General features: G+C 46.0%; 1 protein-coding gene across 6 annotated transcripts in view; it reads left to right on the plus strand.

Annotated features, from left to right (window-relative positions):
• LOC124124556 overlaps positions 1-25125 on the plus strand; it is a 114269-nt gene that overhangs the window by 60513 nt on the left and 28631 nt on the right. For 5 of the 6 annotated variants that reach the window (XM_048403013.1, XM_048403016.1, XM_048403015.1 and 2 more), the window contains one exon: positions 23579-24582. In XM_048403013.1, the coding sequence (XP_048258970.1) occupies positions 23579-24582 (1004 nt within the window). Of the gene's footprint in view, positions 1-7420; positions 9830-23578; positions 24583-25125 lie in introns of those variants that run through there. The other variant, XM_048403014.1, reaches the window with a different exon arrangement.

Raw genomic sequence — 25125 nt, forward strand, 5'->3', positions numbered from 1 at the left:
TGGTGTGGATGGGGATACAGTGGTGTGGATGGGGAGACAGTGGTGTGGATGGGGATACAGTGGTGTGGATGGGGAGACAGTGGTGTGGATGGAGACATGGAGGTGAGGATAGTGGCTTGACGGTGAGGATGGTTGTGCTGTAGTCTTTGTGTGCATGGACAGAGGAAGGGTGCACACATGCCCCTGCAGTGTTGACATTTCACCATGCTCGAAAGTAAACATGTAGCAGACCATACCAGCCACAACAACACATGGTAAAATGTCCCATGTTAGTCATCGTTATACAAGAAAATATTGCCCATTATTTCTGTGACTTTCCTAAAACATTCCTGGAGTACAAATGCTAAAAATTGTTTGTAAATTGTGTGAGTTGATGTGGATTTGTGTGGGCCCTGTATGTGGTGTACGTTTCAGTCCTAGCGAAGATAGTGTTGAAGATTGCTTGTACAGATGGGAAGGGGGACATCCATAAAATGTCAGCAGCAAAGAACATGTCAAGTTGAACTGTTAAGAACAAGGGTGTTCTGACATTCATTGCAAGATAACACCGTACTGCCAGTCTACAGGCTCATAATGCTGCACTGAAGTACCTCACCATGTTCACTACAGGCTCAATCAGATAAACAGGTCTGTTTGTATGGGTTATCTGATGGCGACATGGCAGGATGGTCATCAACACTCCAGTTTAAGTTGGTCAGACGGGCTAGCCCAGTGCATGCTTTCCTATGGGTGAGGCTCATTGCAGCAGGGACTGACATGTTGTATGCTGTGTTGCCCATAGCAGCTGGTGCTCATTGTCTAGATAGGACATAACTGTTGATGACATCATTCCATGAAACTATATTAGGATACTGAGAAAAGACGCCTCAGTTACACAAATGCAGGAGGGCTAAATAAATTTATCATGAGTCTTTCAGACCTTGCCTTCCTTTTCCTTAAACCCAGCCTGATATGAGGCCTTGATGATGGCCATTCGTCAAGGGTGCTGTTAGACATGACTTGCCAGCTTGGAATAATAAAACATGCAGGTTTATACAGGAAAACACATCTGGTATATATACATGTATGTATTGCAGCTCTCTGAGACTCTTTCCACTTTACAGTGCTCACTTACTACAAGGGAAGCACATGTCAGGTTGTGTTTATGACAGGTCACTGATATACAAACAGGAAGATATGGGTATGGAGAGGCAGCATGACCAGAGTGCAGTCAGTCTGACTGGAATATTCGGTTCAGAGATGTTTGGGTTCATACTGGGGAATGGGAAATGTGCAGAATGTATTGATCTTATCTTGGCCTTAATCCTCCATGTAACTCATACTGGCAACATTTGACAACATTTGACAATTTTTGCACATACATCTGTTTTGAACTGTGCCCTAAAGATTATGAAATGGGCATCTCACAGTTTGCTAAGAGTTGTTTTCGATTGTAACAATAAAAAACAAACCCATACATTCAAATGAAGTGTAAAAGTATTTTTGAAATAGAAAATGCAGATAATTATAGATAGTGTTGTAAATATTTATTCCAGTGTTTGTCGTGGAAATAGAGGACAATTGTTTACATCATGTGTTTGTTTGGATGTGTTTGGTTCTATCAAGAGCTAATAGTCTGGAATGTTAACTTGTAAGGACAGGGACTCCAAGTCAATCCACTGATGACACAGAGTTAATATTTGTTTGTTTGTGGCTTTTGTGGTGTAGCTTGTTTACTTGTGGAGATCTGGTGGTCAGTGAGGGGTCAGGGGGGTCAGGGAAGTGGATAGTGGACAAAGTGGACCATTGCAGACGGTTGAAGGGACATAGACAAATTGGACAGAAAGTAACCCAGAACTGGTGCACAGTTTTGGGGCATGTCTGCCTGTATGTACCTTTTAGCGTGACCCCTGTCCACCTCTATGTACCCTTCAGCTGGATCCATGTCCATCTCTATGTACCCTTCAGCTGTGCCCCTGTCCATCTCTATGTACCCTTCAGCTGTGCCCCTGTCCATCTCTATGGACCCTTCAGCTGTGCCCCTGTCCATCTCTATGTACCCTTCAGCTGTGCCCCTGTCCACCTCTATGTACCCTTCAGCTGTGCACATGTCCACCTCTATGTACCCTTCAGCTGTGCCCCTGTCCATCTCTATGTACCCTTCAGCTGTGCCCCTGTCCATCTCTATGTACCCTTCAGCTGTGCCTCTGTCCATCTCTATGTACCCTTCAGCTGTGCACATGTCCACCTCTATGTACCCTTCAGCTGTGCCCCTGTCCATCTCTATGTACCCTTCAGCTGTGCCCCTGTCCACCTCTATGTACCCATCAGCTGTGCCCCTGTCCACCTCTATGTACCCTTCAGCTGTGCCCCTGTCCACCTCTATGTACCCTTCAGCTGGGCACATGTCTGCCCCTATGTACCCTTCAGCTGTGCACATGTCCATCTCTATGTACCCTTCAGGTGTGCCCCTGTCCACCTCTATGTACCCTTCAGCTGGGCACATGTCTGCCTCTATGTACCCTTCAGCTGTGCCCCTGTCCACCTCTATGTACCCTTCAGCTGTGCCCCTGTCCACCTCTATGTACCCTTCAGCTGTGCCCCTGTCCACCTCTATGTACCCATCAGCTGTGCCCCTGTCCACCTCTATGTACCCTTCAGCTGTGCCCCTGTCCACCTCTATGTACCCTTCAGCTATGCCCCTGTCCACCTCTATGTACCCTTCAGCTGTGCCCCTGTCCACCTCTATGTACCCTTCAGCTGTGCCCCTGTCCACCTCTATGTACCCTTCAGCTGTGCCCCTGTCCACCTCTATGTACCCTTCAGCTGTGCCCCTGTCCACCTCTATGTACCCTTCAGCTGTGCCCCTGTCCACCTCTATGTACCCTTCAGCTGGGCACATGCCTGCCTCTATGTTTCTTCAGCATGTCCACATAAAACACATTTTATTCACCAAACAATAACTATTGAATAAGATGGGTCGCATTGATAAAACAATGTTATTCCCCCATAGCAAGGCTAAGGGTTGTCAGTTGTTGTCATTTACATCTGCTTCACAATATTCTTCCTTGTTGTATGAATAACATGTTGTCAGAAGACAGGGTGCATCTGGACTTTCAAAGGTTTGCCTGCAGGGAGGGCCCTTCAAGTGTGATCACAGATCAGAAGGTTATAATAACAATTTCCTGGTTATTTCATTGGCCTGAAGGTCTAGATCCATCAACACATGAAATGAGAGGCTGGCCTATTGGTGACAATTTTGTTAAATCATGCAAATGTGTCCTCCCATTATCAAGGATGGATTTGTCCGTGGTGGCCCGAAACATGTTAACTATGCAGCAATACTGTGTTACATCACCACACATATTCTGTGGATGGGATGCATTCTGTTATTCAACTGTTAAATAATTCAAATGTTTTCATTGGCAATACAAAAGGTTAAAATTGCTTAAAACCAACCTGAATACATCTGATTAAATCTGCATTGGGTGAATCGTGACTGGTGTATTGTGATTTGTATCATTTTCTGACTTAACACTCAGATACATATTTGCTGAAATTTGCTGAAGTTTATGATTCATAGTATCATTCAAATTGTCCTGGGCAGAGGAGACATGTGATCACACCCATAGTGCCGTATGTCTGGGTCCTGTACAGAGGAGATGTGTGATCACATCCATAGTGCCGTATGTCTGTGTCCTGTACAGAGGAGATGTTTGATCACATCCATAGTGCTGTATGTCTGGTTCCTGTACAGAGGAGATGTGTGATCACATCCATAGTGCCGTATGTCTGGGCCCTGTACAGAGGAGATGTGTGATCACACCCATAGTGCCGTATGTCTGGGTCCTGTACAGAGGAGATGTGTGATCACATCCATAGTGCTGTATGTCTGGGCCCTGTACAGAGGAGATGTGTGATCACATCCATAGTGCCGTATGTCTGGGTCCTGTACAGAGGAGATATATCACGTCAGCATTAGAAGTATCAAACAAAATACTTTCAGATATGATTAGTTTGACATATTGGGAAACTATCTGTAGCCATATGAACTTCCTGGCATCGGTTCATAGTGTAAGTTCCAATACAGAGAGAAGCATGCTCTCCTTTTCCGAGAATGTGATACCCTTCTAAAAGTATTTCATGATATCACATATCCAGTAATTCTGTCAATAGACCAGCCTTTCTTCTTTCATTAAAGAAATGACTCAGTTTCATAACACTTGTCTATTTATACAGAGACAGCACAAGCACTTCTCTTTGACACAACAATTAGCACCATATGTGTTTATTGGTGGGCCCTCCTCTCCAGGGCCAGGCAAATGTTTCCCTGCTAAAAGTATCCTCACTGTCAGTATCTCCATTCCAGTAGGCACCTCCTCCCCTGGGAGGGGGCGGCTTCCCCGATGACGAGGTGCATGGGGGCTGCCCAGGCACACGCCTCATATGCTCCTCTCATCATCATAAAGCTCACGCCATAGGTAGTTTTTAACATTAAGGTCCCTGTGGCATATCAGAAAAGGTTATGTTTCAGTATTTGTCTCCCTTAGACTGACATATAGTCCCTAAAATAGGGTTAAATAATGTCCTTCTATTCTACTCTTGATTACTCTCAGTTTTATATGTGGATCAGCATCAAATATCTATAACATAAAATATATGTAGATCTTTATGCATTTCAGTAGAAAATGTCGTAACTTAAGTGATTTTTTCTATTTTTTTATCAACACTTACACAATGTTTTGTTTTTTCATGTTTTGTTAGAATATTCCTTTTCACAAATAATTTGTACATCAATTTTCCATGTTGCATGATGCTGAGTAAGTAGGATCAGTATCTAACCCTGCTTACACAAAGTAGAGAAAGGTGATACTGATGCATGAATGGAGAATATGACATTTCATTCTCAATTCGGAAATTCATACATGGTTTGAAAATAACAAAGGGTACATTTTTAGTGGCAGATGTTTTATGATAGCTGTAGCCTCTGTGAATACAGGTAAATGTAAGCAGATTTAGGGAGTAACAAGGCGTTCTTTAGTCACCATTGTGAGAAATAGTGACGTTGTCAGGTGTGCATTGTTGTTTGATGTAGCACTGTCCACGCATCGGACAGTCAGCTATCCTATGTACAGGTTGGCTTACAGGCCTCTAATAGCACTGTCCACGCATCGGACAGTCAGCTATCCTATGTACAGGTTGGCTTACAGGCCTCTAATAGCACTGTCCACGCATCGGACAGTCAGCTATCCTATGTGCAGGTTGGCTTACAGGCCTCTAATAGCACTGTCCACGCATCGGACAGTCAGCTATCCTATGTGCAGGTTGGCTTACAGGCCTCTAATAGCACTGTCCACGCATCGGACAGTCAGCTATCCTATGTGCAGGTTGGCTTACAGGCCTCTAATAGTACTGTCCACGCATCGGACAGTCAGCTATCCTATGTGCAGGTTGGCTTACAGGCCTCTAATAGCACTGTCCACGCATCGGACAGTCAGCTATCCTATGTGCAGGTTGGCTTACAGGTCTCTAATAGCACTGTCCACGCATCGGACAGTCAGCTATCCTATGTGCAGGTTGGCTTACAGGCCTCTAATAGCACTGTCCACGCATCGGACAGTCAGCTATCCTATGTGCAGGTTGGCTTACAGGTCTCTAATAGCACTTTCTAATCATTTCCAACACTGACGTGTAATGCTGCAAAATGTTGCATCACTTTTATAGTCAACAGTTTGTCAGTTGCATGGCAGTAGGGAAGTGGGTAACAGAAGTTTAGGTATTTTGACTTGAATGTGAAAATACAGAGCTATGTTATGCTGATACTGATATGAGAGTATATGTAAGTCTTGAGGATAGTTAGTGAAGAGGATTTGTTATACTTACACTGACTCTCTTTAATAGTTGGAAGGTCAACTGTCATTCTGTTGTGTTGTGTCATATAAAGGGATTTAATTGATGTGTTCTCTTTCATCAGATTACCTAAACTAGGTGAAGGAAAACATTCCCGAATCCTTACAATGGAGCCTGATTGTCAACATTAAAGTCTCAGCTTCTAAGAAGTTTTGGTGGGAACTTATTCAACTACTTTGCTTTCCATGTCTGAGAACCTGTTGTCATGGAAATGAATATGTTTCTATATTCCATTGAGGAGAAATTGAATTAATAATAATAGTGGAAGAGAATGGATATGTCTGCCATTGGATTTAATGCTTAGTAATAAGGACTGGTTTGGGGTGATTGTCAGTAGGATTGCAGCTCCTTGATGTGGGGACACCTACTGTCCCTGCCAGGAAGTCACTGTGTTGTCTGCCCAAAGGCTTGTATACATACAGCTAGAGTTGCATAACGCATGGAGATGGTCAGTCATACTTGAATCTCAGGGAGTGGGAATTTATTGGGTTTATTTATGAGGATCATAAACTGGACCTGCCATTTGTGGAAAGTGACACTGTATAGATACTATTTGTGTAAGTTCCTGGGGAGGGGCAAAATTTAAGGGTCTACAGATCCATCTTAATCCACTTGTGTAATGTATCTCCTTTGACACTTACACATGTGATACCTTATTGAACAAGATGGACATTTATCCTCCTTGGCAGGTATTTGATGTCCTGTTTTGAGATTATCAGTTTTTGTTGCACTGCCTCCAATCAGTGTAGCATGTATGACTGCTATGACTGACCCCCCAGCAGTCCACCTTTCCCCCTGAGGTGAGGGCTACACAGTAGAGCCCTGTGGTGATGAAGTGTCTCTGTCTCAATCACACCTGGCTAGACAACACAATATCGTCCTCACAATTTAGGAGGCACGTTAATGGAATTCTTCTCTGGTTTAAAAAAATGGCCAAGTGGTTTATCTTACGAGATTAATTAATTTGGAGGTGGATTTTACTTTGTAATGAGATAGGTGAATACCTGATGACCAGACAAGCTTAGTTTGTGTTACGCCCCCATGCATATGCACTCGTCCTCTCAAGAACTCTAGTGTAAATGATTCAAGGGTGAATAAAAAGTTGTCTCTGCTCACAGCTCGGTGATTGGCTGACTGTCTGCTGAGGGCAGGACACAGGATAATAAGAATAATCAGTGTATCAACACATCCAGGGAATAGGGCTGTAGCCCATGATCAGAGGGTGATGGAGAGGCAGCCGGCAGTGTAGCCAGGAGAAGGAAAGAGGGAATGTAGAAGTGTTTTTGGTTTGGAAACATACTTGTCTGTTTTTCATCACACAATCAACTTTGTGCAACTTGCTTGTGACAGAGGAATATTGGAAGCAGCCAACTACAAATCTTGAGATTATTTTTAAGTGGTCTGGGATTGTGACTGTTATATGAATTCAGTGGAAAAGTTGAAACGTTAGTGTGGAAAATATATATTCAACATGACTCAGTAAGACAACTTCATATCCTTTTAATCCGTAGCCAACATTATTTCTACATGCTTGACTGATATTTAAATTAAGAAGGTGCCAGTAATTGGGCCAAACTTATCTGAAACTTTGTATGAGTTCATACGAATAGTGTTTTTACTGCACAGTGTGCAAAAGGCTCAGACAGTCAGCAGCACTGGGCCTGGGTGCAGAGGTGTTTGTGATGTGGACCCGCTGATGGGGAAATACTACTGTGGGAAAGGATAACAATACCTCCAGCCCCGTCCCTGTCCACATGCACAGCAGATGCCCTGGCCAAATCTCTCCAACAAAGTCAAACGAAGCCACGAGTCCACTTCCCCAATTTGCTGTCTGCTCGTCGCTAGAGACTGGGATACGTGCTTGGTGAACGTTTCACAAACAGATTTCACTTAAAATCTCTCCAAACAAGCAATGGACGTTATTGCTATACGTTTCAGTCCATTTTTTCACGTCTGCTTGATTTTTGTAGAGGAACAGTGATAATGAATATGCTGAGGATCACGTAAAGAGCTGACAAAACCATACGTTTTCTTTTGCCATGCTTTATCAGCACTAGTCCTAATAATCCACACCAGTATAGTATTCTATTCCAACTTGATCATCAAAGGTTTTTTACTACTGCCAATTGTTGGACTAGGCCCTTTCTGACCAGTGTAGTATTTTAACAGTGGTGTGAGCTACTCACCTTAGTTTGAGCCAGCCATGTGCAACAGTCCCTCTCTTATACTGACATGAAGCCTGGATCCGCCACATTGACATGGGGAAAGCTCCAGTAATGAGCATCGGCTTGTATATGAAGTGATCACAGGCCATGCAGGCTGTTTCCTGGATCTCACCAACAACCAGCACACAAAGCCAATAAATTCCAAGACCATGTATAACTTGTGAGTGATATATGTTCATTCCCTCTGGATTGCTGGGATATAGTACCTGCTACTGATATACAGTTTGTTTCACTGTGCTTCCAAGGAACTTCACTCATAGTGTGCTGATCTATCATTGCTCTGCTACTGAACGTAGTGGAATATCTTCCTCTACAAAGTAGTGGTGTTTTCAGTATAAAGTGTCTTTTGCTTCCAGATAATAATCACCAAGGGAATGCAATATGTGTGGATTTTAGGACATACCTACATACGTGGGATTTGCCATCCCAGCCTATGATTGTGTTATCTGTGTCCTTCAGGCTTCAGGTCTTGCAGGATACCTGAGATTCCATGAAACTACATTGATCTAACACAAGTAAGATTACCAAAACAACAGTTTCTTCCTAAGCTCACAATTCTTATGTTTCATGGAGTTTGTGGGAGAACAATATGACCATTGTTACTGGTGAAGTACACTACCTCGCCTATCCTCCCACCAGCAGGTCACAGGCCAAACATTTGCGGATCCTTAATTAAGGAGATCAGTTATCAGACTTTCCAGACTTCAGTGTTATCCCTTGTCATACCTGCCACATTGAACTTTGGTGAGGGCAGACTTGCTCCATGTTTCTGGCTGTCAGTGCCAGACAAGTCAGTAAATAGGTTCCAACTGAAGGCTATCCCCATCCGCCTGGAGGATCATGTTTGTCAGGGATCATTCTATCTCACACAGGGTATCTTATCTCATTGACATTTTGTCCCAATTTTATTTAGCACAAATCTGTGAGATCTTCTGTGAGACAAAGCTCCCCATTCATTGATCCCCTGAGGGTGAGAGAGGTAAACCTATGTATAAGTTATTGTAGGACACGACTTGACTAGAGCCAGGTTTGTGTTCTCCCCTATGGCTATGCTGTTAACAAGGTACTGGTCGTGTGCGGCAATATTGCCCGAGGATACTTGCATCTTCTATGGTTACTGAACAGTCGTCCTAAGTTGTTACCTCAGTGGAGTAGTCAGTTTGAACGCCAATGGCCCATGAGGGTGTGGGCAGGTAGCCACTCACTGGTCACCAGGACTGTCTCACACGGTCCCACATCAAACATATGTATGTGTTTCTCTGTCATACAAGCTGGAGGGCCTCAACATGGCATCACACAGTCAACGGTACTCTCCATACAAACTATTTGTATGGTAAACTTAAACTGATTTTGTTTCATGGAGAATGAATCTTATACACGAAATGGAACTTACAATACGGAATGGATATATCTGAGTTACCTTGTTTTGGTTGATTTGCTCACATTGACAACATATGATGAGAGGAATGGAGTTGATATCTCTCTCTATTTGACACATTGTGGTAATGTGGTAAAGTGGTGACAAGTTTCTAAAATGATGGCTTGGAAAGTAAAGCAAGGAGATTACTTGGAGTTGGAGAACTGCACCGACAGTTCAGATGAGGATCATGGTGTTCGTGATGCTGGTCCAAGAAAGGATCGTAAGAAACTACTCATGCGGCTAAGTCATCTGCAACCAACTGATCGAAACTCTCTTTGCTGGGATGAGTTTTTTGGTAGGCATTTTTTATTTGATCATTATTTCATATTCAAGATGTTTTGTGCATTTGGAAATTGTAATATATTTATGTACTAACATGTATTCTATAGAGATTTGCCATAACTAAGGAGACAGCTCCCCAATACCACTGATGAGGTGAAGCTATGTAGTGGTTGTCAGCACATGCAGTAGTCAATGTGCAGTCCTACCAGCCTGTACATACGACACTGTTGTTTCACAGGCTGTCCACTTGTCTCACCCTGCTGATGATACAGGAGCTCACTTTATGATCAGTGTCAATCACTTCCCAAACTTAGTGTTCTTTGAGTTATTATGTTGATAACTCTTTCAGTGTGGTGAGTTAGTGGTACGTCTAGGTGAAACCACGGACCTATATAACAAGTCCGTGGTGAAACCAGAACAGCAAGGGGTTTGTGTTGATTCATTGTGAAAAAAGAAAGTATTTGAGTAAATGACTCATGGTTTTCCTACCACAGTTATTCCTTTGACCCTGAAGCAGGTAGTGATCATCATTAAGCTCTTGTTATACAGGGAATCTCCATCGATTTCAAACCACACCTGGTTGGCCAACACCACTGGTGTGTCACTCAACGCTTGCACAGGCAGCATTACAACACAGAAATCTAGCAGGGTTAAACCGTGGTTCAGTTGAGTGAACATTCTTTCAATAACTTAGGCACCAGCCCTTTTGTTGGGGTGTAATGCAATGATGTCTCACTCAAACAACCTTTGTGGTTATAAAGCTTGTAATAGATTTCAATGTTTTTTGTTGACTAGAAGTAAAAGAGCTAGTTGATCTGAGTTGGCTGTGATTACAGTTTGATTGTATCATGTGTTATGTATTCATCATGGAATGAGAAAGCTATCAGCCAGTATACACACATTGCATTTATGTGTAAACAAGTGAATAGGAGCTACACATTTAACTATTAGCATTTACTACAGGTAACGGTCAAGAGATTAATCTGATGTCCCTCCTCACCATGTCTGCTGGTTGTGGATGGCTAGAAGTAGAGTAACATTAAATAGCCAGGAAATATAGTTATCTTGTTAAAAAATATATATCAATAAAATATAAAATATAATCAAATGGAGCCTAGAACAATGCTTAATTTCTGCCTAGAGCTGCGGCAATCACTCTAGACATAAGTTGCATTCAAGTTTTATTTACTCCCTGGTCTGGGAGACAGATTACACTAGCTGGTCTCACCCTGGAGGCTGTTGGCATGACCAAATGTGCTAGCTGAATGGCAGAGAGATCTTGAACTTTCTTAAGGACCAACAATACATGTTTTAAAATGTGTGGAATGTTAAGGGCAATGGGGTCAAACTGATTGTTTTCATTGTGTAATTATGATGCATTTCATAAACACTTGGATTGTTTGCAATTAATAACTAACCACGTTATGATTAAGCTGATTTTCCCCTGATGATAAATGCATTTGAGAACAAGTACAGGGGCGCAAGGCCGCAGCACAAATCCAGGAATTTCACTTCCAGTTACTCAACACTGATCAAGTGTGAGATAAACAAATTCCAGAATGTATTTCACAGGCTGATATTATTCCAGTGTAAAATTCTATTGCATACAGTCAAGGCCAGTGGTGTCATATATCTGCATCAAGCTGTATACAGTCAAGGCCGGTAGTGGCATATACCAGCATCAAGCTGTATACAATCAAGGCCAATAGTGGCATATACCAGCATCAAGCTGTATACAGTCAAGGCCAGTGGTGTCATATATCTGCATCAAGCTGTATACAGTCAAGGCCGGTAGTGGCATATACCGGCATCAAGCTGTATACAGTCAAGGCCGGTAGTGGCATATACCGGCATCATGCTGTATACAGTCAAAGCCAATAGTGGCATATACCAGCATCAAGCTGTATACAGTCAAGGCCGGTAGTGGCATATACCGGCATCAAGGTGTATACAGTCAAGGCCGGTAGTGGCATATACCAGCATCAAGCTGTATACAGTCAAGGCCGGTAGTGGCATATACCGGCATCAAGCTGTATACAGTCAAGGCCAGTGGTGTCTTATACCAGCATCAAGCTGTATACAGTCAAGGCCGGTAGTGGCATAAACCAGCATCAAGCTGTATACAGTCAAAGCCAATAGTGGCATATACCAGCATCAAGCTGTATACAGTCAAGGCCGGTAGTGGCATATACCGTCATCGAGCGGTATTCAGTCAAGGCCAATAGTGGCATATACCAGCATCAACCTGTATACAGTCAAGGCCGGTAGTGGCATATACCTGTATCAAGCTGTATACAGTCAAGGCTGGTAGTGGCATATACCGTCATCGAGCGGTATTCAGTCAAGGCCAATAGTGGCATATACCAGCATCAAGCTGTATACAGTCAAGGCCGGTAGTGGCATATACCTGTATCAAGCTGTATACAGTCAAGGCCAATAATGGCATATACCAGCATCAAGCTGTATACAGTCAAGGCCGGTAGTGGCATATACCTGTATCAAGCTGTATACAGTCAAGGCCAATAATGGCATATACCAGCATCAAGCTGTATACAGTCAAGGCCGGTAGTGGCATACACTGTCATCGAGCTGTATACAGTCAAGGCCAATAGTGGCATATACCAGCATCAAGCTGTATACAGTCAAGGCCGGTAGTGGCATATACCTGCATCAAGCTGTATACTGTAAAGGCCAATAGTGGCATATACCGGCATCAAGCTGTATACAGTCAAGGCCGGTAGTGGCATTTACCGTTATCAAGCTGTATACAGTCAAGGCCAATAGTGGCATATACCAGCATCAAGCTGTATACAGTTAAGGCCGATAGTGGCATATACCGGCATCAAGGTGTATACAGTCAAGGCAGGTAGTGTCATATACCGGCATTAAGCTGTATACAGTCAAGACTGGTAGTGTCATATTCCAGCATCAAGCTGTATACAATCAAGGCCAGTGGTGTCTTATACCAGCATCAAGCTGTATACAGTCAAGGCCAGTTGTGGCATATACTGGCATGAAGCTGTATACAGTCAAGGCCAGAAGTGGCATATACTGGCATGAAGCTGTATACAGTCAAGGCCAATAATGGCATATACCAGCATCAAGCTGTATACAGTCAAGGCCGGTAGTGGCATATACCGGCATCAAGCTGTATAAGTCAAGGCCAATAATGGCATATACCAGCATCAAGCTGTATACAGTCAAGGCCCGTAGTGGCATATACCGGAAATCAAGCTGTATACAGTCAAGGCCAGTGATGTCATATACCAGCATCAAGCTGTATACAGTCAAGGCCGGTACTGGCATATACCAGCATCAAGCTGTATACAGTCAAGGCCAGTAGTGGCATATACTGGCATCAAGCTGTATACAGTCAAGGCCTATAGTGCCATATACCAGCATCAAGCTGTATACAGTCAAGGCCGGTAGTGGCATAAACCAGCATCAAGCTGTATACAGTCAAGGCAAGTGGTGTCATATACCGGCATCAAGCTGTATACAGTCAAGGCCGGTAGTGGCATAAACCAGCATCAAGCTGTATACAGTCAAGGCCAATAATGGCATATACCAAAGCTGTATACAGTCAAGGCCGGTAGTGGCATAAACCAGCATCAAGCTGTATACAGTCAAGGCAAGTGGTGTCATAAACCAGCATCAAGCTGTATAGTCAAGGCCAGTGGTGTCATATACCAGCATCAAGCTGTATACAGTCAAGGCCTATAGTGGCATATACCAGCATCAAGCTGTATACAGTCAAGGTCGGTAGTGGCATAAACCAGCATCAAGCTGTATACAGTCAAGGCAAGTGGTGTCATATACCGGCATCAAGCTGTATACAGTCAAGGCCAGTAGTGGCATATACCAGCATCAAGCGGTAGAGTCAAGGCCAGTGGTGTCATATACCAGCATCAAGCTGTATACAGTCAAGGCCTATAGTGGCATATACCAGCATCAAGCTGTAGAGTCAAGGCCAGTGGTGTCATATACCAGCATCAAGCTGTAGAGTCAAGGCCAGTGGTGTCATATACCAGCATCAAGCTGTATACAGTCAAGGCCAATAGTGGCATATACCAGCATCAAGCTGTATACAGTCAAGGCCGGTAGTGGCATATACCAGAAATCAAGCTGTATACAGTCAAGGCCAATAGTGTCATTGTATATGTGTTAAGTTAAAGATGCTATACATGTATTAGTTGTATCAATAGGATCACAGTTTCAGTGGGAGCCTACAGCCTATTTGACCTTTCTGCCAACAAGATATATGTGATGTACCATTTTAACCATCACCCAGCCAACCAACCCAGATGGGCTGTGTCTTACTGTGCCACAGGCTATGGACACCTTGTTTCAACTCTGACATTTGCAGTTTTCTCCTGACTATTTGACTCAGCAGACTCTATTTCCTGTGTTGTACAGTCGGATTGCATGATACCATTTGGACTCCTGTGCTACACCCACTTATATTTGTGTATAGGTAGACAAACTTCTTGTCTTTGGAATGAACATATTTTACAGAAAAAAAACATATAAAAATAATAAAATGAAGTCCAGAGATTCTCTTCCTGAAACTGCTGTATCTAGTCTTGCCTACTGTTATAGACTTCCATGGGCTGTATTGGATACATTTGTGTCAGGGTCTGTATGACAGACTAGTGTATAGGTTAATGTGGACAGAATGGGGAGACTGTGCTGATGTCACTTTTGCATGCACTTTGCTCACAAGTTGCTTGCACATATGGTGCATGTAGATCAGTTTTCTTGTGTTCATCCATTCCATACATTCCAATATGTACCAGAGTCATCTGTCACACTTGCAACTAGCTGAATAGTGTTGGAATTGTACTTTTGTAGTCAACCAGTATATAACTGTGTATATATACCTAAAGTTATGCACCTTGCAGCTTCTGTTGCAGGAGAACAATAACTATAAAGGTGTCATTTCGGTGGAAAAGTATACATACAAACTGTTTCATTGGATGTTTTACTCGGAGTCATTATATAATGAACATTATCATATTTCCTGTAACAGTCAATATTTTTAGCAGTCAATTTTGCCTCTGAATGTCACCAGATGAGCATGCCACTGACACATTAGGGTTATTTTAAAAATTGCCCGCATTATTACCCCTGGTTTTCATTTGATGTACACTCAACTGAGAATGTGGATGCCCTTCCTTTGCCTGCAGGATAATGACACATTCATGATGACACAAGTGCTGACACCTCCTCCTGCTGGACTCATAATGCTGCAGTAGGAATCATGCCCAGGTACACAGGCCGTGCTGCAGCCACACACAGACACTCACAGGCCGTGCTGCAGCCACACACAGACACTCACAGGCCGTGCTGCAGCCACACACAGACACTCACAGGCCGTGCTGCAGCCACACACAGACACTCACAGGCCATGCTGCAGCCACACAGACACTCACAGGCCGTGCTGCAGCCACACACAGACACTCACAGGCTGTGCTGCAGCAACACAGACACTCACAGGCCATGCTACAGCCACACAGACACTCACAGGCCATGCTGCAGCCACACAGACACTCACAGGCCATGCTGCAGCCACACACAGACACTCACAGGCTGTGCTGCAGCCACACACACACTCACAGGCCATGCTGCAGCCACACACAGACACTCACAGGCTGTGCTGCAGCAACACAGACACTCACAGGCCATGCTGCAGCCACACACAGACACTCACAGGCTGTGCTGCAGCCACACACAGACACTCACAGGCTGTGCTGCAGCCACACACAGACACTCACAGGCCATGCTGCAGCCACACACAGACACTCACAGACCATACTGCAGCCACACACAGACACTCACAGGCCATGCTGCAGCCACACACAGACACTCACAGGCCATGCTGCAGCCACACACACACTCACAGGCCATGCTGCAGCCACAAACAGACACTCACAGACCATGCTGCAGCCACACACAGACACTCACAGGCCGTGCTGCAGCCACACACAGACACTCACAGGCCATGCTGCAGCCACACAGACACTCACAGGCCATGCTGCAGTCACACACAGACGCTCGCAGGCCATGCTGCAGCCACACACAGTCACTCACAGGCCATGCTGCAGCCACACACAGACACTCACAGGCTGTGGTGCAGCCACACACAGACACTCACAGGCCATGCTGCAGCCACACACAGACACTCACAGGCCATGCTGCAGCCACACACAGACACTCACAGGCTGTGCTGCAGCCACACACACACTCACAGGCCGTGCTGCAGCCACACACAGACACTCACAGGCTGTGCTGCAGCCACACACACACTCACAGGCCATGCTGCAGCCACACACAGACACTCACAGGCTGTGCTGCAGCAACACAGACACTCACAGGCCATGCTGCAGCCACACACAGACACTCACAGGCTGTGCTGCAGCCACACACAGACACTCACAGGCTGTGCTGCAGCCACACACAGACACTCACAGGCCATGCTGCAGCCACACACAGACACTCACAGACCATACTGCAGCCACACACAGACACTCACAGGCCATGCTGCAGCCACACACAGACACTCACAGGCCATGCTGCAGCCACACACACACTCACAGGCCATGCTGCAGCCACAAACAGACACTCACAGACCATGCTGCAGCCACACACAGACACTCACAGGCCGTGCTGCAGCCACACACAGACACTCACAGGCCATGCTGCAGCCACACAGACACTCACAGGCCATGCTGCAGTCACACACAGACGCTCGCAGGCCATGCTGCAGCCACACACAGTCACTCACAGGCCATGCTGCAGCCACACACGGACACTCACAGGCTGTGGTGCAGCCACACACAGACACTCACAGGCCATGCTGCAGCCACACACAGACACTCACAGGCCATGCTGCAGCCACACACAGACACTCACAGGCTGTGCTGCAGCCACACACACACTCACAGGCTGTGCTGCAGCCACACACAGACACTAACAGGCCATGCTGCAGCCACACACAGACACTAACAGGCCATGCTGCAGCCACACACTGGCACTCACAGGCAATGCTGCAGCCACAGACACTCACAGACCATGCTGCAGCCACACAGTCACTCACAGGCCATGCTGCAGCCTAACAGTCACTCACAGGCCATTCTGCAGCCACACACAGACACTCACAGGCCATGTTGTAGCCACTCACAGGCCATGCTGCAGCCACACACAGACACTCGCAGGCCATGCTGCAGCCACACACAGACACTCACAGGCCATGCTGCAGCCACACACAGACACTCACAGGCCATCCTGCAGCCACACACACACTCACAGGCCATGCTGCAGCCACACACAGACACTCACAGGCTGTGCTGCAGCCACACACAGACACTAACAGGCCATGCTGCAGCCACACACAGACACTAACAGGCCATGCTGCAGCCACACACTGGCACTCACAGGCAATGCTGGAGCCACAGACACTCACAGACCATGCTGCAGCCACACAGTCACTCACAGGCCATGCTGCAGCCTAACAGTCACTCACAGGCCATTCTGCAGCCACACACAGACACTCACAGGCCATGTTGTAGCCACTCACAGTCACTCACAGGCCATGCTGCAGCCACACACAGACACTCGCAGGCCATGCTGCAGCCACACACAGACACTCACAGGCCATGCTGCAGCCATGCACAGACACTCACAGGCCATGCTGCAGCCACACACAGATGCATGTATGACACGTTATGTGGAGTTATTACCATGACAAAATCTGCAGAGTTTTTCTCAGGTAGGTCATGGCATGGAGGCATGTTTTAATGCTGTTAGTGTGACCCAAACAGTACACGCTGCCTTGGCCGGCTGCTGTGGGTGTTAATGGAGTTCTGATCTGGTCTGATCAGTTTGACTGACATTTCTGCGCACAGTAGTCAGTGATTTGAGTTAGTGAATGATTTGTCCAATATTTTTAATATATTCCAAACATAGAAATGTTTAAATACTGCTTCTATGTAGTAGATGGCACTGCATAAAGAAGATCATGTCTATAGTGTCAGCTGTTTGACACATCAAGGCAGTAATCTTGACTGTTAGTGATAAGTGAATCACCATGGTCGAATGAAGTACCATGTATGCAGTACCTAGATGTGCACCATGAAGTCAGGCAAGGAGGACTGGAGCCAGTGATACTCTACACTGAACATGATAGCCAGACATTCCTCTCCCTGCCATCTGGCTCTGCAACAAAAACCATTCAGTAATACTGCCTGACACACATCCCCATGCATACAGCATGAATCAGATGTGTGGCGCACTGACAGATGGAGTAGGGACTGGCTGTGTCTGGCTGCAACATACCACAGTCTCTAGAAGAGAGGTTGTTATTGTCTATTGTCTTTGACTACTCCTTTGTCAAAGACAATAGAGATGGTATGGGATGCATGGTAACTAAAGAAATGGTCCTGTTGGTATTACAAATAGTAATTATCAGGTTAAATGTACCACTGTGAAAAAAGCCATATATCTTAGTACCTGTACAATACTCCAGTTAAAACATCATACAGACTGCAGTTTTGTTTGTCTTTGAGGAGATCTGCACATGTAGTTCCAATAAAATGGAGGGAGGGAGTGGAGGAGTTATATAACTGTGATGGAACTGACTAGACTAACATCTAGTCTCTGAAACAAGGTATTTCAAAGAAAAAAAACAGTTGTAGAATTATTGTTATAATAATATAAAAAGAAGGAGGCAAGAGACTTTCTTCATTTCCTGATACTGCAGTAATCTAGTCTTGCCAAATATTATAGTCTTGCATGGGCTGTATTGGATATATTTGTTTCATGGTCTGTATGACAGACTAGGAACTGACCAGTGATCAGATATATCTGGGAAGTGTTAATGGCTTTCTGTCGGTGTGGGACACTCATCACCATAGCTATAAGGGCTGCTTATCTTGGTAATGTCCTCTCTGTGTACCGCACCTCCCTGCCAACATGGGTGGGGGCCATATTGCTGGCTTTCCAGGGATCCTCTGATACTCATGTCACGCAGTCCCAGAGGTGACAATTACTTTGCTGACCTTCAATTTGTTAAGATACATGAACTCTGACCTTTGCACATGTCTGTTATTTCCCTGGGATGACCTGTATTCAGGACCCCAAGTGCTGTGATGACCTTCAAGGTCAGTGTGAGATAAATGTGGAAAAAGCCCATGCTCTGTCTGTGCTTCATCCACAGGAATCACAAGATTTACTGTGGCTTTGTGAATATAATGTGAATGATTCCAGTGGAGTAGGGCGTCTGCCAGTAGGGTCCCAGTGTCTGTGTGGAGCAGGGTGTCCGCCAGTAGGGTCCCTGTGTCTGTGTGGAGCAGGGCGTCCGCCAGTAGGGTCCCAGTGTCAGTGTGGAGCAGGGTGTCTGCCAGTAGGGTCCCAGTGTCTGTGTGGAGCAAGGTGTCTGCCAGTAGGGTCCCAGTGTCTGTGTGGAGCAGGGTGTCAGCCAGTAGGGTCGCAGTGTCTGTGTGGAGCAGGGTGTCTGCCAGTAGGGTCCCTGTGTCTGTGTGGAGCAGGGTGTCAGCCAGTAGGGTCGCAGTGTCTGTGTGGAGCAAGGTGTCTGCCAGTAGGGTCGCAGTGTCAGTGTGGAGCGTGGTGTCTGCCAGTAGGGTCCCAGTGTCTGTGTGGAGCAGGGTGTCTGCCAGTAGGGTCCCTGTGTCTGTGTGGTGCAGGGTGTCTGCCAGTAGGGTCCCTGTGTCTGTGTGGAGCAGGGTGTCTGCCAGTAGGGTCCCAGTGTCTGTGTGGAGCAAGGTGTCTGCCAGTAGGGTCGCAGTGTCAGTGTGGAGCGTGGTGTCTGCCAGTAGGGTCCCAGTGTCTGTGTGGAGCAGGGTGTCTGCCAGTAGGGTCCCTGTGTCTGTGTGGAGCAGGGTGTCAGCCAGTAGGGTCGCAGTGTCTGTGTGGAGCAGGGTGTCCACCAGTAGGGTACCAGTGTCTGTGTGGAGCAGGGTGTCTGCCAGGAGGGTCGCAGTGTCTGTGTGGAGCAGGGTGTCTGCCAGTAGGGTCCCAGTGTCTGTGTGGAGCAGGGTGTCCACCAGTAGGGTCCCAGTGTCAGTGTGGAGCAGGGTGTCTGCCAGTAGGGTCCCAGTGTCTGTGTGGAGCAGGGTGTCTGCCAGTAGGGTACCAGTGTCTGTGTGGAGCAGGGTGTCTGCCAGTAGGGTCGCAGTGTCAGTGTGGAGCAAGGTGTCCACCAGTAGGGTCCCAGTGTCAGTGTGGAGCAGGGTGTCTGCCAGTAGGGTCCCAGTGTCTGTGTGGAGCAGGGTGTCTGCCAGTAGGGTACCAGTGTCTGTGTGGAGCAGGGTGTCTGCCAGTAGGGTTGCAGTGTCTGTGTGGAGCAAGGTTTCTGCCAGTAGGGTCCCTGTGTCTGTGTGGAGCAGGGTGTCCACCAGTAGGGTCCCTGTGTCTGTGTGGAGCAGGGTGTCTGCCAGTAGGGTACCAGTGTCTGTGTGGAGCAGGGTGTCCGCCAGTAGGGTCCCAGTGTCTGTGTGGAGCAGGGTGTCCACCAGTAGGGTCCCTGTGTCTGTGTGGAGCAGGGCGTCCGCCAGTAGGGTCCCTGTGTCTGTGTGGAGCAGGGTGTCTGCCAGTAGGGTCGCAGTGTCTGTGTGGAGCAAGGTGTCCACCAGTAGGGTCCCAGTGTCTGTGTGGAGCAAGGTGTCCACCAGTAGGGTCCCTGTGTCTGTGTGGAGCAGGGTGTCTGCCAGTAGGGTCCCAGTGTCTGTGTGGAGCAAGGCGTCAACCAGTAGGGTCGCAGTGTCTGTGTGGAGCAGAACGTCCGCCAGTAGGGTCCCTATGTCTGTGTGGAGCAGGGTGTCTGCCAGTAGGGTCCCAGTGTCTGTGTGGAGCAGGGTGTCAGCCAGTAGGGTCCCAGTGTCAGTGTGGAGCAGAACGTCCGCCAGTAGGGTCCCTGTGTCTGTGTGGAGCAGGGTATCCGCCAGTAGGGTCCCAGTGTCTGTGTGGAGCAGGGTGTCTGCCAGTAGGGTCCCTGTGTCTGTGTGGAGCAGGGCATCCGCCAGTAGGGTCCCAGTGTCTGTGTGGAGCAGGGTGTCTGCCAGTAGGGTCGCAGTGTCTGTGTGGAGCAGGGCGTCCGCCAGTAGGGTCCCAGTGTCTGTGTGGAGCAGGGCGTCCGCCAGTAGGGTCCCAGTGTCTGTGTGGAGCAGGGTGTCAGCCAGTAGGGTCCCTCAGTCAGTGTGGAGCAGGGTGTCCACCAGTAGGGTCCCAGTGTCTGTGTGGAGCAGGGTGTCTGCCAGTAGGGTCGCAGTGTCTGTGTGGAGCAGGGCGTCCGCCAGTAGGGTCGCAGTGTCTGTGTGGAGCAGGGCGTCCGCCAGTAGGGTCCCAGTGTCTGTGTGGAGCAGGGCGTCCGCCAGTAGGGTCCCAGTGTCTGTGTGGAGCAGGGTGTCTGCCAGTAGGGTACCAGTGTCTGTGTGGAGCAGGGTGTCAGCCAGTAGGGTCGCAGTGTCTGTGTGGAGCAGGGTGTCCGCCAGTAGGGTCCCTGTGTCTGTGTGGAACAGGGTGTCCCCCAGTAGGGTCCCAGTGTCTGTGTGGAGCAGGGCGTCCGCCAGTAGGGTCCTCAGTCAGTGTGGAGCGTGGTGTCTGCCAGTAAGGTCCCAGTGTCAGTGTGGAGCAGGGTGTCTGCCAGTAGGGTCCCTGTGTCTGTGTGGAGCAAGGTGTCTGCCAGTAGGGTCCCAGTGTCTGTGTGGAGCAGAACGTCCGCCAGTAGGGTCCCAGTGTCTGTGTGGAGCAGGGTGTCAGCCAGTAGGGTACCAGTGTCTGTGTGGAGCAGGGTGTCCGCCAGTAGGGTCCCTATGTCTGTGTTGAGCAGGGTGTCTGCCAGTAGGGTCCCAGTGTCTGTGTGGATCTGTTTTCAAAAAATTTAAATTCCTAGTTTTACTGATGTTCTTGTCCTTCATGACAAGATGTTAAAACAAAATATAACATCAGAATTTGAATTACAATTCACCTGATGTTTATTGTAAACTAAGAATAAAAAACAAAATTAGTAACATAAGAATATTGTTTTGTAAAGGTCTTAAATTAAAGTTAAAATGAAACTTCTATAAAGTAGTTGTTTGAAATGATCACGCTTTCTGGATTTTATTACTGTTAAAAAATCTAAGGTAGGATCCTTCATGACATAAAATTCAAGTTGATTTATGCAGCTTCATGCCCTATACACCTTTCATGGAGGGAAGGTATGATAAGAGTAGGAATTGATTGTCTCTCATGGTGGCAAGTATTTATAAATACTGATGTTGCTATGACCTCTTGACATGATAAGTGTTGTTGTCAGATACAGAGAAGGGAAGGATAGGATAGAGTTTCATGGAATCAGGATTTGCCTCATTACATTATACATCTTACACCAGCACCCTTCTCTACTGCACGTTCACAAGGAAGACCAGTGTACCACATGTACCAGGCCAGAATGTGACTTCTCCTGCACCATGGATTCAAAATAGAACACACCTAGGAGTTCAAGAATAAATGATGACGGTCCTAAATAAAGATTTGGTGGTCACAGTGGTGACTTTGTGCCAGTAGTCATTGGATGGGTGACACCACTAGAAACTGACAATGAACAATGCATGTTCAGCTGGTTATATAATACTTTAGTATGAATTGCTACACAACTATCAACATTCAAGCATGTTACTACAACTGTACCCCAGTAGCACCCCATATGAGGCCTTCATTCAGCCACCCATTGGCAGTCAATTATAAGATACCTGTGTTCATTCAGGAGGCAATAGATCAGGTACAGCAGAGGAGACCGATCCCCAATAATACTTTTAAGATTATGAGGGGTGCAATTCTTTCTGAAGTTGTAAATTTCAGACTAAGGAGAATTAAATATTTCAGCTCTCATTTGCATACTTGCAGAGTTTATGTTAAAGAATGTCCTGCGTACGTGAGTGCGTAAGCTGAGGATATTTATCAATCAATGTACATTTGTTGAAGTATCTAGAGGTGTGTACTCAAATTAAACAGGAGAATGCATATGTACAGCAGTATATCCCTCTCTTGAACCGTCATGATATGCATTTTGTATTCCGACATTTGTAGTTTGGCTGACACAGAATAGTCTTGAGGTATTAGTTATGATCTGAAACAGTAGTAGTGTTGCAATCTCCTGTATCTCTCTCCTAGAATCAATCTGAAGTATCACAGCGTGCACTGGCAAGTTATAAATACCCTCCTCTGCTTGGAATAAAGTATCATCATTAACTCAGATCAAAGACCATCGCTATGATATGTACTTGACTTTCACGTATGTAACTACTGGATTCCATAATTCATCTTAGTCCTTTTCTTAATCTTTTTTTAAAAAAACCCTAATTTCAGGCAACAGATAGAGATTACTTTTTCATCAAGAATTTACTTTTCATCAAGTCATCTGATCATCACAGATATCTTTAATATATCTTTCGTCTCACTTGGATGTTCTTGGCATGAGTTCTTATTAATATTTAGTATGCAGGAAGAGAGAAAATATTCAGGTCAGGTTCAACTATGAAAGTGGACAGGTGAAATGGCAGCCTAGAATGATGGATTTAAGTATTTGTGGATTAATATAAAAAACATTTGGGGAAAATTATTTCATATTTATCATGTAACAAAAATGTTGTCATTTCTCATCATATTTTTACAAAAAACATCATATGTAGCTTTATTCTTTATTCAGACCTACATCAATATTTTCATGTGTTTTGCCTTCTAAAGAGTTCCTATTTTCTTGCAGGGTCATCTTTGGATTTGGCGCCAACACTTCTGACCATCTATGACACCAAAGCAGCTGCCACTGGAAGCACAGAGCAGAGCTCTGTTGACCATCCAGATGTCAAGTCCAAGTCCATGTCTCTGCCTGCCTCAGCCACAGTGAGGCAGAGCAGAGGGGTTGTGGTTAGAACGGATAGTGACCCTAAAATCACTGACTCAGGATCCAAAATGACTGACATTAAAGTCAGAAAAGAGGATCTGCTTGATGGGGATACCGGAAAGAAACGACCACTGAGTATAAGCTCTTCTTCCTCTGCTTCTTCTTCATCACTGTCACGTCCTCAACACAAGCGACCAAACCTTGCGGAATATGAACATTTACTTTCATCAAGTAATGTGGATAACACAAATTCCAAACGTGAAGACATAAATGGAAATTGTCCAGATTCCGGAATGGACTATAATACATCCAGTGTTCAAAATGTGGAAAAGATGGATGGCATTGATGAGACTCCATCTCCAGAAGGTGAAAGGTGTGGTGCCAGTGGTACCAACTACAGCATCAAGACTGCAGTAGTGGACAAGCTAGAACTGAGCCGCTGTACCTCCCCTGTGATAGGCCCCCTTTCCTCTTCTGTGTCAATCCCTCTACCTTCCATAAGCCCTGAGTCTTCACCAGAGAAGCTCACCTTGTCGGCTTCCAGTAGTCCATCTGATAGTCCAGTCAGGTTAGACACTGGTCATAGGAGTGTGTCCACTGCTGGGTCTGAGAAAAGTGCTGGAAAATATTCAGGACAAACTCGGACAAAATCCCCACCTCCTTCTTTAGGGGCCCAGCTGAGCAGCTCTCCTTCTGGCAGATCCAGGTCATCGCCAGCCTCACCCAAGTCTCCCAGTGGAGCCAAGGATACTGGTTCACCTGATAGCAACAAGGGGTCTCTGTACGTAACCTATGTCCAGAGGGTGGTGGCTGAGATTGTGGACACAGAGAGGACCTATGTAAAGAGTCTGGAGGACATCATCCAGGTGAGTCTACTGTGGTGATACCTCATGTCATGGCAAATCGTGAACTGTGATTTATTGTACACTTATTACTACAGTATTAGGTCAGATTGACTTCTTGCTGTTTTTGTCATGACCTGTATTCTAACTGCTTTCTGGAAATAGCCTATAAAAATGAAAACCATATCTGACCCACAAATGCTTTTTGACATCTAGGAGACTGGTAATTTATTTTCAGTAGGGGGAGTGTGATAAGATTGGACTTGGGACTGTACCACATTTTGATGCCCCTCCCCTCATAAGTAACATTATTTCCTGACAGCCCCTTATTGTATAATAAATGACCAGTCAGTAAATAATTTTCAAATTTATACATTCACACCCCCACCCCCACCAACCCCCCACTCCACCCCACCTCCACCATCCCCCCAAAAAATAAATAGTAAATAATTTTTTTTACAAAAATAACCTCACTGGCCCCACTCCTCCTATAATAAATGACCAGTCCCTAGTGTTTCCTGAGTTCCCACTTATTGAGAGTAGACACTGTTCCAATACACATGATGA

Source organism: Haliotis rufescens, unplaced genomic scaffold, assembly GCF_023055435.1.
Source record: "Haliotis rufescens isolate VD_foot unplaced genomic scaffold, xgHalRufe1.0.p SCAF_3, whole genome shotgun sequence".
Classification (NCBI taxonomy): Eukaryota; Metazoa; Mollusca; class Gastropoda; order Lepetellida; family Haliotidae; genus Haliotis; species Haliotis rufescens.